This window comes from Lutzomyia longipalpis, chromosome 2 (genome assembly GCF_024334085.1).
Source record: "Lutzomyia longipalpis isolate SR_M1_2022 chromosome 2, ASM2433408v1".
Lineage (NCBI taxonomy): Eukaryota > Metazoa > Arthropoda > Insecta > Diptera > Psychodidae > Lutzomyia > Lutzomyia longipalpis.
In genome coordinates, this window is record NC_074708.1 from 5,713,987 (window position 1) to 5,732,352 (window position 18,366).

At 41.8% G+C, this 18,366-nt stretch overlaps 3 protein-coding genes across 6 annotated transcripts; 1 reads left to right on the forward strand and 2 right to left on the reverse strand.

The window, feature by feature from the left end:
- Positions 1-843: 843 nt before the first annotated feature.
- LOC129788810 (cullin-associated NEDD8-dissociated protein 1) lies at positions 844-9,168 on the reverse strand. Its single transcript, XM_055825147.1, has 6 exons — positions 8,957-9,168; positions 7,796-8,469; positions 7,567-7,729; positions 3,710-6,248; positions 1,725-1,871; positions 844-1,657 (listed from the first exon to the last, which is right to left on the reverse strand). Exons 1-6 carry the CDS (start codon positions 8,990-8,992, stop codon positions 1,521-1,523), a joined length of 3,696 nt encoding a protein of 1,231 aa, XP_055681122.1. The 5' UTR covers positions 8,993-9,168; the 3' UTR covers positions 844-1,520.
- Positions 9,169-9,622: 454 nt separating this feature from the next.
- Positions 9,623-12,178, forward strand: LOC129788812 (rab GTPase-binding effector protein 1). Of its 4 annotated transcripts, none has more exons than XM_055825149.1 (6): positions 9,623-9,863; positions 9,934-10,205; positions 10,276-10,392; positions 10,555-11,505; positions 11,566-11,682; positions 11,765-12,178. In XM_055825149.1, exons 1-6 carry the CDS (start codon positions 9,722-9,724, stop codon positions 12,038-12,040), a joined length of 1,875 nt encoding a protein of 624 aa, XP_055681124.1. In that variant the 5' UTR covers positions 9,623-9,721; the 3' UTR covers positions 12,041-12,178. The 4 variants fall into 4 exon arrangements, with proteins under 4 accessions (XP_055681124.1, XP_055681127.1, XP_055681126.1 ...); XM_055825152.1 differs by having other exon boundaries at positions 9,624-9,863; positions 10,279-10,380; XM_055825151.1 differs by having other exon boundaries at positions 9,625-9,863; positions 10,276-10,380.
- Positions 12,114-18,316, reverse strand: LOC129788811 (exportin-6). Its single transcript, XM_055825148.1, has 3 exons — positions 18,150-18,316; positions 15,073-18,054; positions 12,114-12,351 (listed from the first exon to the last, which is right to left on the reverse strand). Exons 1-3 carry the CDS (start codon positions 18,150-18,152, stop codon positions 12,265-12,267), a joined length of 3,072 nt encoding a protein of 1,023 aa, XP_055681123.1. The 5' UTR covers positions 18,153-18,316; the 3' UTR covers positions 12,114-12,264.
- Positions 18,317-18,366: the final 50 nt, after the last annotated feature.

Sequence of the window (18,366 nt, forward strand, 5' to 3'; positions counted from 1 at the left end):
TTAAAGAACCTTAGGGTTGGATAGATTATTCTTTTTGCTTCTGGATCCTTAACTGTTTTAAATCGGTTTTAAGTTCCTTCTTAAACTTGATAACCTTTACATGAATTAGTTACGGATAAATAAAATAGAAAATCTAGTTGAAATTCGATTTTTAAAAGATTTTTAATAATTTCTGTTTTTTTAAGCAAAGTTTTCATTCCTTTTTTTTAATAAAATTTCCATCAGAGTAATCTACCTTAAGTCTTAAAAAAATGCCTTATTTATACTAGGTGGCGCATAAGTTAATGCATGATTTTGCATGTAAAGCAGCCTTAAATCATGCATTAACTTATGCGCCACTCTATAGTAGAGATAGTTCTCTTCCAAATTACCTGAAAAAGTTTAATTTTTTAATGAAAATTTTTAATTTTCTTCCAGGTCCAGGACAATCTGATTTGTAAATCTTTTTTTTTATAATAATATCAAACCATCCCTTGGAAAGAATGAGATAAACAAAACATCGACAAGAGACTCACAGAAAATAATTTAAAGAAAAATCTGTTGGGAAAAGTGATGGCATTTACAGAGATTTAAGAAAAAATAAAAATATTCTGAGAAATAAATATTTAAAAAAAACAACAATAATTGAAAAGAAAAATCTTCTGTAAATGAGGAAACGTTAGAAGAATTATTAATACTTACTTTATATAAAATGTATTATCGCCTTTCTCTGTAGCTAAAGAAAAAAAAACGAAGGAAAGTGAAAAAGAAATTCTGAAAGAAGAAAAACCTCTGAAAAAAAAATTCTGAAGTAAATACCAGCAAAAAAGAAAAAAAAATGTCTCGTGAAAATTGATTGAATGATTTCTTTTTTTTTTTAATATTTTACTTTATTTATCAATTTTTATTGTATGTACGTACTTAATATTTCATTGTTATTACAAATTAATCCCTCGGCAGTCCCTAAAATTTTCCTTCTGAACTCCCTTTTCTTTTTTTCCTTTTTTTTTGTAGTCCAAAATAAGTTTTTATTATTATTAAAAAAAAAAAATGGGTTTTAAGGAAAATTTTTAAAAAGGATATTAAGCGCATTGTATGAGAAAAAATATATTTAGAAAAAAGAATTTCAGCGCAAATGAGAATTTATATTGAAAAAAAAAACAAAACTAAATGTTCTTAAGCTGAGAGATTTGTTTTTATCTTTCTTTGTGAGATATTACACACCCTTTTTATTAAAAAAAATTATATATATTTGACAAGATAATGAGTAAATAAATTGTATAATATCAAAACAACAATTTATCTTTTATTTTCATCACTTTTTACCTTTTTTCAAGCAAGAGAAAATTAATAAAATCATCGTTTTGTTTTTAAGTTTTTTTCTCGACTCAATTTTCCATTTATTTATTTTTTCAAATTAAAAAAAAAAAGAACTATTTGTAATATCAGAAAGAAGAAAAATAAATCAAGAAATATCTTTTTTTAATCGCGTTTCAAACTCAGATTTCTCCACGCAGACTTGTTTTTTTCTTAGGGACTTTTTAGCTTTGATCCATACTTATACCTGAATCCGTATTGCTATTTACCGACGTATCCTTCTGAACTGACTCAAAGAGCGTCTGCAGATCCGGTGTACCCCTGATGAGCGTCAAGAATTCACTCAAATGTTGATTTTTATCTGCAAAATTGGAAATTAATTTAAAATTATTTTTAAAAACAAACTTTTTTTTTAAATCTCAACTTACCAGCTTTGGGGATTGAAGCTAGGGCAGCTACAGCTCTCAGTGCAGACCTCTTGAGCTCATCTTGCTTCTCATACTCCTGCTTTACGGAATTCGCTTTAACTTTCAGCGTACACGTGGCTCTCAGTGGATCCACAAATTGATCGAGTCCTGCAAAAATAAAATAAGAATTTCTTTAAAAAAAAATCTCTTAACCCTTAAAAAGAACCTTTCTGGGATTAGGGTTACCACCTCACATTACATTCTGACCCGGAGATTTTACCTACCTACCTCCCACACACCCCCTAAATTTTTAAATGTCCGTAATATTAAAAATTACGTCCTAAATTCATTCATTCATTTAATTTTACTTAAACCAGTCTTCAGTTTTATTACCAGTCATGCTGGGGTAGGGTTAAGTGCATTAAAGATCTAGCCTGTTTTAACTATTAAAACCTTAAAAGCTTTATCTTGAACAATTGTAAATTGTGAAACTCATCAAAAAATGTAAGTTTGACTTAAAAACTTAAGCCTGACTTAGAATAGAATAGAATAGAATTACTTTATTAATGCCCAGTGAACATAAAGATTCCTTATGGACTATACATAAATTTTACAGTCATATGAAAAGTTTAAGAGTTGCGATCGACCGGGAGCCCTAAACATTGTGAGAATTCATCCTTTTGATATTAGATTTTTAAATTCTTTTAAATTTATACATTTTCTTATTTCTTCATCTAAATTATTATAGTGTGTAATAGATTGAAATTTGACTGAGTGAATACCAAACTTTGTTGTTCGAGGGAAAATATTTTTAACGATAGTTTTGCGTCTAGTCACTCCTGTTTCTTTTAGTGTTATTTTGTTTTGCGTGTGTATATAATTGTTTTTCTTTTTGTGTATATGTGTGATTTGATGCAATTTAATTATTTCTTTAATTGGTTTCAGTTTATAATGTTTGTAAATATATGAGCTTCTTGTAAATTTATTAAGGTTGAAAATTGACTTAATTAACTTATTTTGTGCCCTTTCTACTTTTTTAACATTTTCTTGTTTAGTACAGCCCCACACCTGGGCACCGTACGACAAAACAGACTCTCCCAATGCATGATACAAGACTTTAGACAGTTTTAAAGGTAATTTTTTACATTTTTTTCTTCTTAGTGTGCCAGAGATTGCAGAAAGCTTACTTATTAGACTAACTATGTGTTCATCAAAGGTTAATTTATTATCTAAAATGACTCCCAGATACTTGAAATTTTTAACTTCTTACGAAACCTTAGCCGTTTTTTAAGCCAGACCTATTTCTTTAAGCCGAACCTTGTAGTTCCTTTAGGTCAGACTTTTAAGACGAATTCGGCCTCAGTTCAGCCTGATCTAACTTTAAAACCATAAATGCCTGGCCTTAAAAAAACTACTCTAGTCTACAACAAAGGTCTTGCTTAAAAATCTTTGGACTGACTTTAAAAACTTCTTCTTCTTTAATGGCTTAAGACTGGTTCCCTACGGGAATTGATCTAGTCTCACGTTCCATTAAGGGACTCGTCCTTCCTCACCAGCGCTCTCCATTCTTGGCTATCTCTCGCCAACCTCCGGCCCAGACGGTGCCTAGGTCGTCTTCGAGAATCCGATCCAATCCGAGGCACTGTATTAGAGTTCGTAACAAGTTTTTTCTTCTTTAAGGGAATCTTGGCCCCTTAGAAACCCCCAATACGTGGAGTTCCGGAACCATCTTCGTCTGGCCTCTAGCTAAAGCCTGCCCAACATAGGTAACCCTTGGTTTCAGACAAACCACACAAACCCAAACACCAACGGCTAAACTTAATTTGAAGAAAATTGTAGTCTAGACTTAAAGAAGTTCATTCTGGTTTAGAAAAACTCAGATCTGACTTAAGGCGAATTTCCTTTAGCTAAGAAAAAATCGAAACTTCCTAACTTACAGAGTCTATTCAATTTCCGATTTTTTTAGTTTTCTGATAATGCCGAAAATTAAAGCAAAAATGACTTACTCTGAAGCACTGCTGTTGGACATAGTTGAGCTAGACGTGCTGTCATTAAGTAAGTTAACATTTTGATATCGTAGTGATCCTTTAGACCCGCTTGGACATGCTCTAGAAACTGCATGATGTCCACACGATCCAATCCCTGCTCCAGCAGTGTGTACATGCACTCAAATGCCGCCTTCCGGATGTCCAGGCCATCGTCAACGGTATGCTTGAAGGGTCCCATCTCCACTTCCCTGATCAATTCTTTCTTTATCTTCGTTTCTGAGTACAATTGCGGAAGGAGTTCCGGAAGGAGATCACGCACGAGGCTCGGTTTATTGTGTACAGCTGAATTGAATGCCACAAGTGCCACACGTCGTACCGCTGGCTCCGGGTCTTGCAGCGCATAGAGGAATTGCCCAATGCACTGCCGCAGAAGAGGATCAATTGGTTGTGGTTGATCGGAGATTGTGAATTTAATTGAGGACACCACAGCGGTACGCATGAGGGGGCTATCGCTCTTCAGGGCTTGCTGCAGACGCGGCAGAAGCTCATCCGGAAGAACGAGAACAAGCTTCCCGAGACATTCAGCCACAACATTCCGTGATCCCTCCTCAGAGCATTCGCAATGCTTGAAGAGTTGCGTCCAAATTGACGGGACAGATGGGATAAGTTGCTCAAGACCACCCTTTGTGAGGGAAAGTGATGAAATAACCTCCTTGAGGGAGTGCAGCAGGAGATATTGACGCTTTGGCTGTGCCTCAATCTCCGTGAGGATGAACGGGAGGTAGCAATTGAGATTTCCCACTGCAACAGCCCCCAGGGCATGACTTGCAGCCGCCTTAACATCCTCACTTTGTGCTGCAAAGCAATTTAGGATGCACTGTGGGAGCATTTCGATGCTACTGAGATTGAAATGTCGCCCAATCTCCCCAATTGTTAGGAGACAAAACACCAGGTAGGTGTCACTTTTGCGCTCTTGAATATCATGAAGGAGCTGCGCTGCAACGGGTTCAGCTTGTGCGGGAACCTGAAGAGTAATCGCTGCGACGCATTTTGCCAATGAATGATAGGCTTGCTTGTGCAGAACCTGCCCAGGTGCCTGCTGATTAATCACCGGCGCCATAAGGAGCTCAAGAAGGTAGTTGTAGCTCAAACGTGGGAGATTCGCCTGCACGAGCGCTTGGAAGAAACGTAGCGTGCAATTGAGGGCTGTTCCCTGCAGGAGGGGTGATCGTACGAGTGTCATCACTTCCGGAAGAATCGCCTCGTACACACCCGCCTGTGGTTGTTGCTGTGCCGCCGATGTGAGGAAAACAAGCGATAGCTGTGCCACATGGAGATCAGATTCAGACAAAAGGGGCGGAACTTCCTGAATTGCCGTCTTGAGGAGTTCCGGATTGAAGAATTGGCTGTAATTAATCACCAATGTGTCCAGCAATGTGAGCGAATTCAGCTTCAATGCACGTTGATTTTTACGCAAAAATGACCCAAGTGTGGGAATTACATCCGCAAGAATTGGGGATAAATTCACCCTCAATGGGGATGCTGCAATCATCGTGAGTGCCTTCACGGAACTCAATCGGGTCACTTCATTTCGCAATCTCTCCATAAACAGTGGCAAGCACGTTGTCAGCTCCGTGCGCAGGACATCACCCATGTTTGCAATAATCTGCCCCATACAGGCAATCGCACGTTCCTTCACCTCTTGATCCACTTCCGGTGAACGAAGCTTCTGCAGCGTACAGTTGTACAATTGCGGCACAAAAGGTGTAAAATCAAAACTCGTCTCCACATTGAGGGGGCGAATCACCTTCACGAGTTGCTGCAGCACCAACAGAGCCTCCGTGGCAATTTTGTAGAATGGATCAAACACCGCATTCTCCACCAGCGGCACAAGGAGCTGGATGTGCGGATGAAAAACTTGCGGATTGTGCCCCTGAAGCATGCAGCAGACAAAGCTCAATGCATCAATTTTCATATTTGACGTGGAATTCTTATCGCTCAATGAGTAATTAATTCCCGGCATTAGTTGATCCACATGCTTCGCCAAAGCGCCCGGAAGGGCATTCAACAGCTCACGCAGCAGCAGAAAGCAATCCTGGCGTGTCTTAACGGATTTCTCCCGCATTAACGGCTGAATAGCTCGCACAATTTCCGGCACTTGATCCTGCAGCATACTTATAGGGCCCGGAACTTGTTCCATTGAATCCGGATCGTGGGTGGCATCTTCGCTGGGACGTGTGGCCTTCAGGAGGGCAATGTAGGCGTGAAAAATGTCCGATTTGACATTCTCCTCGCGCTCCTTGAAGCGTGCAATGAGAGCCGGTGAGAGGGTCCTGTAGAACTCCTCCAGGAGTTCGTGGCGCGTCGAAATGACCGATTCGAGGCATTTGGCAGCCGAACGACGTACCTTCCAGCTCATGTCGTCATCATCGCTGTACTCCTCACTATCCACATCCTCCTCCTCCTCCGTATCCATCGACACCCCCGCATCCCCATCATCAGCCTCGTAGTTGTAATTTGGGTCGTAGGTCACGTAGTCCAGGCACAGGGCAACAATCTGCAAGCAATCAATGCAATCAAGAAGTCAATCATAACGCGTCCAGTTATAAGAGTTGGTATACCACAACGCGGATGGATTAGTCTATGCGTTGTAATTTAATTTGTGAGCCGTATTAGTAGGCAAAGTTATTTTTTTCATGAAATTCAGCAATTTCAAAGATAAATGTACTGGTAAGCTGACCAAGCTTACGAGAGCTGTGTTTCTTTCAGTGTACCAATTTTGTGAGAGCAAACTAGAGCGTAAATTAATTTAAATACGCGCAAAGTCAGGAAAAGTTGAAAAGTCATCCCCCAAGAAATCTTTAAAACGCCATATCTCGGGAACGGCTCCATAGATTTTCGATTTTGAGCTATCGTTGGAAAGGTCTTAACCTCAACTATAACATATTAAAATATGAAGTAAATCGATAATGGCGTTTTCGAAATATTCGAGTTCGAAATTTTCGAAAATTTTGATTTTGACTTTAGCGCCTCTCGTGGTCATTTCTCGAAGTTGCAATGTTTTAGACATTTGTAGGGTTTCACGAAACCTTTCATTTGCGCTTGAGTTGATCAAAATCGGACTTGTAGAACCCGAGATATGACATGTCAAAGTTGAAACTCCATATTTTCAAAATGGCGACATAAATTTTTTTAGTTTTTTTTTTATAAATAGATGTTATAGTAGGCTATAATATATCATAAAATGAACCAAATCGATAATGGCGTTTTCGAGATATTCATCGAAGACTCATCAAAAATTTTATTTTCGATTTTTGGCCCCCTAGCGGTCACTTTCTAGAAAGTTGTAGGGCTTCTTGAAACCTTTCATTTGAGCTTGAGTTGGTCAAAATCGATCAAGCCGTTCTCGAGTTATATCGAAAAAACCCTTTTTGCTTTAGGCCGCCATAATTGCTAAACGGCTTGACCGATTTTCAAGTATGATTTGTTGATGAAAACATCTCACTGAGTTGTACAACATACTAAAATTTCAGACCTCTAGCTATAAGGGAAGTGGTTGACTGTAGTTCAAAATGGCGGATGGCGGCCATCTTGGATTTTTAAAATGCGAAAAAATGAAAATTTACACGATTTACACCAACTTTTCTATAAAAAAAACTTTAAACCGGAAGTCTCGAGATAAAAGGCAAATTTCGGGTGACCGGCCGGCCGGATCAAAAATTTTCCACCACCATTACTTGTACCAAGTTTGAAGCTGATCTGAGGTGATTGGTTTTTCCGATGATTACAATACTTGGTGTTGGCCACGATTGTGGTATACCAACTAATAAAGGAATTATCCCAGAGATTTTGAGAAACATTTCCGGGAGACTTACGCTTGGTATGTGGGGAACAATGGCTTCGGGGCATCGCTGAATGAAGGCTTCACATGCCTGGAGGCAGAATTCACGTAATTCATCATCCTCCCGCTGACTGTACTCATTCAGGAGCACCATAACGCGATCAATGTGATTACACAGACGATGTCCTGCTTGACGGCTGCAAAAAAAAAACATTTCCGGAAGGTTAGAAAAGGGAATTTTCCTTGAAAATTAGCTGACTCACCAAATGGATGCAAGACACTGGATGTAGGTGCGAATGGTGCTGGTATTTTGTGGCTTCTTCAGTCCCTCCAGCAAGTGCTCAATGACTTTATTGTAGGCGCTATTGCTGCAGGAAGTCAGGAGATGCGATAGTGCCACAATAGTCCTCTTCCGGACAGCTTGACGCTGCGACCCGAGCTGTGGTACGAGTGCCTTGAGGATAGTGTCGTGGAATGGCACCAGGAGATCCCCGAAGCGCGACAAGAGATCCGATAGGATGTCCAATGCTTCGAGTTGCACGCTAACGTCTTCCTTCTCGATTGCATTGCTCAACTTCCCAGTGATTCTCTGGCAGACATTCGGGGCGAGTGAATTGGATGTCTGTGGCAGCTCCGAGATAACCGTCTTGAGGCCAATGCTGGAGATATCACGCAGTTGCTCCTTGTTGCTCACCATATTGGCACACAGGGAATCCACTATTGTCTCCACTTGGTTCTCCTTGACCTTAATAACGAGCGGCCCCAGGCACTTCACCGCCAGGTTCTGTACCTCACCATTCTTATCCTCAAGCAGCCGCAACACCATCCGGACGACCTTCTTCTCCGATTCATCATCCAATTTGATGCTGTCCTTCTGCAGTTCCGTCATTAAATCATTCGTAGCCATAAAACGGAAGTCCTTGTCATTGGACGTCATCTAATCCCAGTGCCCAAGCGCCCCCGCAATGGATGAAAAATAGAGAAGCTCATTAAAAAAAATTCCTTTGACAAAAGTGAGGTTATGTCGAACCGGGGCTATTTTTGCACAATTACATGCAATTTTCTCATCAAAAATTACAATCTAGCTCCATTTTCATTTATAAAAAGCCCAAATTCAGTGAATTTTTGCATTTTCTTCGAAGAAAATGAGAGAAAAACAAAAAACAATGACATTTTCTTTGTGGCAAAAAATGAAGCTTTTTTCTGGAATTTTTATGCTAAAATTCCTGGAAGATTTTCTTTAATTTTTCATGCCAAACATAAGAAAATTGATCAAGAAAAACAATTGGAAGAATTTAAAGAAAATCAAGGGAGGAAAAACCATAGAATTTATGAAAAATCCAGTGAAAATTCACAAAAATCCATGCAAAGAATTGATGGAGATTTTAAATGCAATTTTCCTCCTTCAATGGAGCTTTTCTCACCTTATCTAGTAAATTGGCGATTTGGTAGGACGCCATCGCGACGTCTTGTTGCTAAATGCTCTGGGGAAAATGCAAAAACACAGAATTTTTCACGGTTTTTTCGGCACAAAGTTTTCACGGAAAAGCGACAAATTGTTGTTAAGGTGTCCCAGATAGAGCGGTCAATGTTGTGAAGTTGGCTGCAGATGTTGTTAGTTGGGAGAAAGTGAGACAGAGAAAATGCTTTTTTTTTATTGTTGTCTCTTTCGTACAGAGGGTTTGCCGCGAATTTTTCGCGGGAAAATTGAGTTTTTTCTCTCTTTTGTCTTTTTTTATGCTTTTTCAACGGCAAAAAATCATCAGAGAAGCACAAAGAAGTCAAAAAAACGAGAAAATGTCGGAAAATTGTAAGTTATTTGTAAGAAAACTGAAAACATAAACGGTTAAAGAAATTATTTACATTTTTCGTTACATTTCGCGGGAAAATTGATTTTTTTATACTTCCTCAACAGAAAATAATCATTGGAAAAGCACAAAGAAATCGAAAAATGAGAAAATTACCCCAAAGTCGGAAAATTGAAAGTTCTCTACAGAAACGGTTTAAGGAAATTTAAATTTTCCGTCACATTTCGCGGAAAATTGACCACTTTCGCTGCTTGCAACAGCAGCTGTTGTAAAAGATGATGGATTGACAACAGTTGCGACATTGGCTGGTGCAAGCAGCGGAATTTGGATGAAAGTTTTTCTTGTGAAAATCGTGATTTTCTGGGATTTCTGTGCAAAAAAATGGATGAAAAAGTAGCAGAAGTGAGTGAAGATGATGCAGCCGTGGTGGAGGATGCAAAGTTGGAGATGGAGATTAAGAAATTACGCGAGGAATTCAATGGACAACGTGCCAAGATGCGAGAATTGTATTTGCAAAAGGAAGGTGAGTTCATTTCCTGCACCATCCTCTGGGGCTCTCTGTGGGGGCATTAAATGACTCCTCTTCCTTGTAGGTGAATGCAGGAAGCACACGGAGAAGATTGAGGCCCTTACCAAAGAACTCGACGAGGCAAAGAGTCAACTAATTGTGGCGGAATATCGCAAAGAGAATGAAATGCAAAATCAGGAGCTGAAGGCACAGGAGGAGCTCGCATCGCTCCGGCAACTTGTGCAGGAGACACTTGATGAGTCGAGTAGCCTCAAGGATGACCATAAGCGTTTCTACGAGGAGTACGAACGCATCCGGCAGGAGAATTTCAATTTAAAAGAAATGCTCAGCAATCAGGTTAGGAAGTTTCTCTTTTCTTGAGCTTTCCGGAACATTGACGGTGACCTCCTTTCGCATTGTTTCACAGCAGGAATCACCGAGCCTTGCCCCCGTGCTTAGTCAAGTGAAGAAGATTGCAAGGAAATTGGGTGCAGACTCACGGGATGACACCCTCGAGGATTCCATGCGGAAGGTAAACAAATATGTAGGTAATCCACTTTTATCTCTTCAAAATTCCTTTTCTTTTGTTCCTTAATTGAATTTAAACTTAAGCGCAATTCCGGGATGAAGGATTTCCGGAAGTTTTAAACGAAATTTTGGGCAGTTTTTGCGAGAATCTTGTAAAGAATTTCCCTTGATTTTGTAGGCTCAGGAGGATGCTGAAGTCCTGAGGAGTCTTGTTGTACCCCTAGAGGAGGAGATTAAAGCCCTCAAGGAGAAACTTCGTGCCACAGATGAGGAACTTCAATCACTCCGTGGTGGCTCCCAAGTTGACACCTCTTCCGGAAGCCTCCCAAAGGATGTACAGCCCAAAGGGGACGTGAAAACACTCACTGACAATCCCTGTGAAATGTGCAAGAACTACGAAATGCAACTGGTGCAAGCACAGGAAGACATTCAACGAGAAAAGAGCAAAACGGAACAAATTCAGAAGCAGGTGGAACGTCTGAAGGAGGATTTTGCACGTGAAGGTGCCCTGAGGCGGGAATTGGAGGCACAGTGGCAGGAGAAGAGGGAACAGCATAAGAACGAAGTGGCCTCCCTGACGGAGCATATGAAGAAAACGGAGGATTCCTTCGCGCACCTCCAGAGGCACTACAATGAGATAAAGGATGAGATAAATCAGGAGCTACTGAAGCTCACGCACGAACGTGAAAGTGTCCACCGGCACTTGGAGTCCCTTCAGCGTGACAATGACATTCTAGCTGGGAAATACTTGGCCACATCGGAGGAGATTCAAAATCAAGAAATTAACCTTCCGGACACAGTTGAGGAGCTCCAAGAGATGCTCCTGCAGGTACATCAGAGTCTCATTGAGGCACGTGTTGGGTGTGAATTTGAGCAGACAAAGAGCATAAGTTTGCGCGATGAATCACAACTTTTGCGTGATCAACTGGAGACCTTCTACAAGGAACGTCAGGCGTATGAACGTGAAGTTGTGGCGAATATTCGTAGCTTGGAACTTCAGCTGAAGGGATCAACGGCCAAGGAGAGGCACCTCACGACCGTCAAGGAGGAGCTGGAACGCAAAGAGATGGACTACAAGAAGGAATCTTCAGAGCTACGGGAGCAAGTTATTGATCTCCGGGCACACAATGTGAGTAAATTATTCAATTCTCAAGAGAAACCTTCCGGAAAATTATAAACTTCCTTTCAGACCAAATTGGAGAAATTGAATGCAGACTTGAAGGGGAAGGTGACAGAATTGCAGCAAAATCTCGCCAATGGGGAGGCAGTTCAGCAGGATTTTGTCAGACTCTCCCAGACACTCCAGGTGAGCCCCAAAAGCCTCCTTTTCCGAAGCCGAAACACCTCTCTAAATGAAACTTCCGGAACTTTCTGTTTTTTTCTTAAAGGTTCAATTGGAGAGATTCCGGGTGGAAGATCAACGGGTACGCTGGCAGGATGATGAGGATGTGGATCAGTGCACAAACTGCAAGGGCTCATTCACAGTGACAAAGCGGAAGCAGCACTGTCGGCACTGTGGGGCCATCTTTTGTGATAAATGCCTGAGCAAGAGTGTCCCATCGGGGCCCCATAGACGACCAGCGCGTGTCTGTGATGTCTGCCACACGCTCCTTGTGCAGAATACAGCGCCATACTTTAGCAAGGCGCTCCCGCAGACGCCATAGAAGCACCTCAGCCCCCCCACACAACCACCCTAATCCTTCCTTGGTGCGTGGGCACGTGAGAGAAAGAGAGAGATTTTCATTGTGATAAACGCTTTGCTCCGAAATTATCAAATACATTCTATTGAAAAAAAAAACAAATGCAAGAGGGGAGTTTTTCTTTTTCTTCTAAAAAATGGATTTTCTCAGGGGGGATCACCAGCAGTGAAGGGGCAGCGTAGTCCTTCTCATGATTCAGTGAGTGCCTTGGAGTTCTGGCCACAGCGTGTGTCTTGAATTAGGTACCCCATGCGGAATGAAAAGGTCGGGAGATCCTGAAATGAAAATTCAAGAAGTTATTGAGCCAAAAATTCATCAAGGAAATCAGGGGCGAACTTAGGGGATGTTTGGCACACTTTCCGCCCTCGAAATATTGATTCGTATTCTGGAGTCAAGATTTCAAAAGATCTTGATTTTTGTTTAACTGCATGGAGTTTCAGGATTAACGATGTCATTATCAACAGTCAGAAAAAAATAATAGTACTAAATTCTGCTTGTATTTAGTACTTGTTTGGCTAGAGTTTAGTACTTTCAATCTTTTTGCTCTTCAATTTAAGCTTTTTTAGGACAGAAAATCTAATAACTTGTTTTCAGATTGAATTTAATACCTTTTAGACTTAAAAGTATACTTTCTAGGCTTGAATTGAGTACTTTTTGAGGTTTTGATTCTCAATGGCTCAGAACAGACGGTCGTGAATTTTGGTTGACGTCTTCGCGATGCAACTTTTTGAAGGTGACTTTTTTACGCAGACATAACCTCAAAGCAACCTTTTCTTGTGCAAAAAAGTGAGAAATACGGGAAAAAATGCGTTGTAGTGTTAATGCATTTTCTAGGCGGAAATTTACACAATTCTGTTTTTCTTGTCACAAAAAACCGATCCGTGAGAATCATTTCCTATCCGTGATAATAAACTTCTATCCGTGAGAATAATTTTCTATCCGTGAGAATAAACTTCTTTCCGTGAGAATAATTTTCTATCCGTGAGAATCTATTCCTATCCGTGACAATAAACTTCTATCCGTGAGAATCTATTCCTATCCGTGAGAATAAACTTCTATTCGTGTAAAATACCTGACAATGAGATACCAATTGTCATAGCCAGGTACTACGATTCAGACTTATGGGGGTGAGTCCGTCCGTACGACCCCATGGCCCACGAGTAACTGAGCCAACCGTACTACGGTGGTTGGGAGAGAGAGTCACCTTAAGACTCTCGCCAACCCCACACACATAAGCCAATCTGTCCTATACCATGACAGTTAGTACCAGCGGTACTACATTCGTGAGAATAATTTTCTATCCGTGAGATTCAGTTCCTATCCGTGATAATAAACTTCTATCCGTGAGAATCTATTCCTATCCGTGACAATAAACTCCTATCCGTGAGAATAATTTTCTATCCGTGAGAATGATTCTCTATCCGTGATAATAAACTTCTATCCGTGAGAATCTATTCCTATCCGTGACAATAAACTTCTATCCGTGAGAATAATTTTCTATCCGTGAGAATCATTTTCTATCCGTGAGAATCTATTCCTATCCGTGAGAATCATTTCCTATCCGTGAGAATAAACTTCTATTCGTGAGAATCTATTCCTATCCGTGATAATAAACTTCTATCCGTGAGAATAATTTTCTATCCGTGAGAATGATTCTCTATCCGTGATAATAAACTTCTATCCGTGAGAATAATTTTCTATCCGTGAGAATAATTTTCTATCCGTGAGAATAAACTTCTATCCGTGAGAATCATTTCCTATCCGTGACAATAAACTTCTATCCGTGAGAATAATTTTCTATCCGTGAGAATCTATTCTTATCCGTGAGAATCATTTCCTATCCGTGAGAATAAACTTCTATTCGTGAGAATCTATTCCTATCCGTGATAATAAACTTCTATCCGTGAGAATGATTCTCTATCCGTGATAATAAACTTCTATCCGTGAGAATAATTTTCTATCCGTGAGAATAATTTTCTATCCGTGAGAATAAACTTCTATCCGTGAGAATCATTTCCTATCCGTGACAATAAACTTCTATCCGTGAGAATAATTTTCTATCCGTGAGAATCATTTCCTATCCGTGAGAATAAACTTCTATCCGTGAGAATCTATTCCTATCCGTGACAATAAACTTCTATCCGTGAGAATAATTTTCTATCCGTGAGAATGATTCTCTATCCGTGAGAATCATTTCCTATCCGTGAGAATAAACTTCTATCCGTGAGAATCTATTCCTATCCGTGAGAATAAACTTCTATTCGTGAAAATAATTTTCTATCCGTGAGAATCTATTCCTATCCGTGACAATAAACTTCTATCCGTGAGAATAAACTTCTATTCGTGAGAATCTATTCCTATCCGTGATAATAAACTTCTATCCGTGAGAATAATTTTCTATCCGTGAGAATGATTCTCTATCCGTGATAATAAACTTCTATCCGTGAGAATAATTTTCTATCCGTGAGAATAATTTTCTATCCGTGAGAATAAACTTCTATCCGTGAGAATCATTTCCTATCCGTGACAATAAACTTCTATCCGTGAGAATAATTTTCTATCCGTGAGAATGATTCTCTATCCGTGATAATAAACTTCTATCCGTGAGAATCTATTCCTATCCGTGACAATAAACTCCTATCCGTGAGAATAATTTTCTATCCGTGAGAATGATTCTCTATCCGTGACAATAAACTTCTATCCGTGAGAATCTATTCCTATCCGTGAGAATCATTTCCTATCCGTGAGAATAAACTTCTATCCGTGAGAATCTATTCCTATCCGTGATAATAAACTTCTATCCGTGAGAAAATATTTTCTTTCGAAAAATTTCCTCGAAAAATATTTGTAACAAAAAGCAGAATTGTGCAAATTTTTGCCTGGAAAATGCTTTAAAAGAATACGGGAAGCCCCCCGGGGGCACTGCAATGCATTTCTTCCCGTACAATTTTTCTCAAAGAAATGAAAGAAAAATCATCAAAAAGGATGTTACTCACCGACGTCGCACAAATCTCCCGGATAACATCAGACTCTGGTGAGAATCCCGCCGTTAGGAATGATGAATAGAGCGTGTGGGTGCTAACTTGACCCATCGTGAAGAGTGTCTGCATGAGCTGATCGTACACGAGTGCCCCCTCGGGCATTAGGAGGCAATTGATGATTGTATATTGGAATGATGGCAGCAAGTGGGTCTGGAATGCTTCACGCTGATACAGCTTCCAGTGCTCATTGACCGCCTGCAGGGATTTCAGGACAATCTGACAAATGTGCGGATCATTCTGCACGAGTGCATCGCCGTACATGGTGAGAATGGCCAGGAAGCGTTCCTTGTGCTGAATCTTCTCACCCTCAGTCGGTGGTTCAGTCTTAAGGCCACGCAGAACGCTTGTCTTGTAGAAATAGCTCCAGTGATTGATGAGAATTGCATCAAAGAGCTCATACAGTGTGGCCACAATGTCGGATTTTGTCATCCAATTGCGTTCCTGCACGAGGAATGGCACCAAGTGATCCAGGGTCAGCTCCAGGATTGCCGGCAGGAAGGCCGATGCACGCGAAGTCCGGACAATGAGGCAGAAAATCTGCAAAAGTGTCTCCGTGGACTTCATTCGGGATTCCGTGAAGGTATTCTTTGTGCAGGCATTGAAGAAAATACTCAAGATGTGCCGGATGTTCTCTGTGCCCAGTTGAATTTGCAACGTCCGGATGGTGCTTAAGGCAAACGTGAGAACGGCGTCGGTGAGTTGCGGCGGTGCCTGGAGGTACTGTTCATTGTAGATGAGTAAACTCTTATCGAGAATTCCCCGGAAGGCCATCAGGAGGATTTGTTTTGTCGCCGATGCAGCACTTTCGTAGTAATCGAGAATCTCCCGGAGGATTGGAAGGACAGACGTGACGCATTCGGTGACCTTTGATGTGCACAGTCCAATGGTCAGGAGATCCTTTGCCAGGGTATTGATGTACTCCCCAAGACGTTGAGCACGTTGACTGAGAATTGCTTCATTGTGCACTTCATTTTGTCCTGCATGCGGAAGGATGAGGCAGTTGCAGATGGATTGAAAAACAAGTTGACTAGTTTGCTGGTCGAGATGTGGAAGATTCCTCCCAGCGTGGATGAGCTGGAGCATTCCGCTCTGCTCGTGCAACCCTCCCGGACGCATAATTGAGCTAATGCTGAGGAGGAGCTGAGCAGCAGCCAAGGTGACAATTTTCGGTTCCGGAACATTCGTGGGCAGGAGAATTTGCACAACAACGTCAATGAGGGAATTCACGGAAGCATCGAATTTCAACACAGTCGACCAGGGGAGGAGTCCACGAAGGGCAGCCAGCATTTGTGCCAGTGTCTCGGCAAAATCCGCCTGAATCTCCTTGCTGAATGACGGCATCCGGTAGGGCTTCTTCGTGGCGAGGAATTTCACCGTAAGCACCAGTCCAATGGCCACGGTGAGAACGAATTCAGACACACGCTCAGAGCAGGCCTCAATGATGGGCACGAGGCGTGAGAGGGTCTGACAGAGGGATGAGAGATCACGCAGGACGCAGTGGATGTAGTGGCACTTGGAAGCACTCGTCCAGAGACTCGATTCACTTATTATGGCCTTCTCAATCACGAGGAAAACCTCAAAGGATGCCTTCCAGGCATTCAGGACAATCTCCAGGACAGGCTCAGGGCTACCCTCGGCAATTAGTGCCACAGTCTCAATGCACTGATTGAGGAAATGCTGCCATTCCGTCTCCAGATCATCGTCCAATGTGGAATTGTCCAGAAGATCGAGAAATCCATCCGTTTGATCATTCTGAAATTGCATCTTATTCACTGTGCCCGCAGCGAGGCTCATCAAGAGCTCAGAGTACGTGCCGAAGCCCTTCGGGATGAGGGTTTTAATGATTGGCGTCCAAATTGCCAGGCGTTCCGTGAAAGCGAGGGCTCCGTAGCCGGCAAAGGTGAACTTGTGCAGAGCACAAAGGAGATTGAGGAAGGTTTCATCTGCAATCCACCGGGAGGTTTGTTGCGTTGTAAACAACCGCAGAAGCTCAGTCAATTTATCCTGATACATCTCTGAGGCATTCCGCAGATCATCCTGCAGGAGTGCCATGATCCCCGTGGCAATGGCAACGTGCGGAATGGCGCTTTGGCGGTAGAAGAGCTCACAAATTGTGGTCAGGGTGGAGGTTGCCACGTTTGAATGGGCAGCGTTCCACTTGGCCAGTTCAAAGAGAGCCCCCAGTAGGAAGTCATCCAGTACATGCTCAAATGGCACCCACGACAGCATGTGCTGAATACACGTGAGTAATTCCACACTCCCACGCTCCAAATTCCTCTCATACTCCTCCAGCCGTACCTCACCGGTATTCACGAAGATTTGCTGCCCACCACGTCCGGAAACTCTGTGCAATGTCACCGAGAGGAATTTACTGAGAAGCCGAAAGATTTCAGGTACACACACCCCCACACATGCCTGAAATTGTCTCTTCCTCTCACACGTTACATCCTCCTTTGTGCTCGTAACTTCCTCCGATGTGGACCGCAGGAGGACAATTCCCAGCATAAAGTGTTCCTTCAGCAAACCCGCAACGTCACTCATAAAACTCGGATGTTCATGGGGGAATTCCCTCTTGCCAATCAAAGCAATCAGCTGGGCAACTTTGTTGCGCTGGAATCTCTCCCCTGAGCCCATTTTCACATAAATCCCCCACAGGGTGCTCCTCACAGCCACACGATTGCTCACCGGGAGCCCCTCCCATGCCCGGCAGATGGTCACCTCCACTGTGGAGGCATTGAAGAACCATATTGAAGCCCCAAAGTCACCCAAATGCGCCAAACACTGCTGCCAGGCATCAGTCTGTAGCTGGAAGTGCCTCAGTCTCGCCTCAATCTCCTGTTTTTTCTCATTACTCGTCCCGGGGGCATTGAAAATCAACCAGAGGGACTCAATGTCACAGTAGGAGAGCTTCTGGCCAGCAGCCTCAATGGAAGAAGCCTGCAATCAATGAGAGAAATTAGTCATCACTTTTAACCTCACCCATGTTTCGCTGCCAGGGGCAAATTGGGAAGGATTTCCCGGAGTTTTCTCACCATCTCGCACGACTCAATTATCTGGAGATGCTCCACCACAGGCAGGAGTCATTTACAAGCCGGTTAGTGGGATTTTCATGCAGAGAAAATCCAAAACAGTCTTATTTTTCTTCAAAAGAAAAACATCTGGTTAGTTCTGATAGTACAGGCGGTACACGATAGAATTGTTGACAATTATGACATAGTACTGGCGGTTAGTCAAAAATTTCTGATTTAG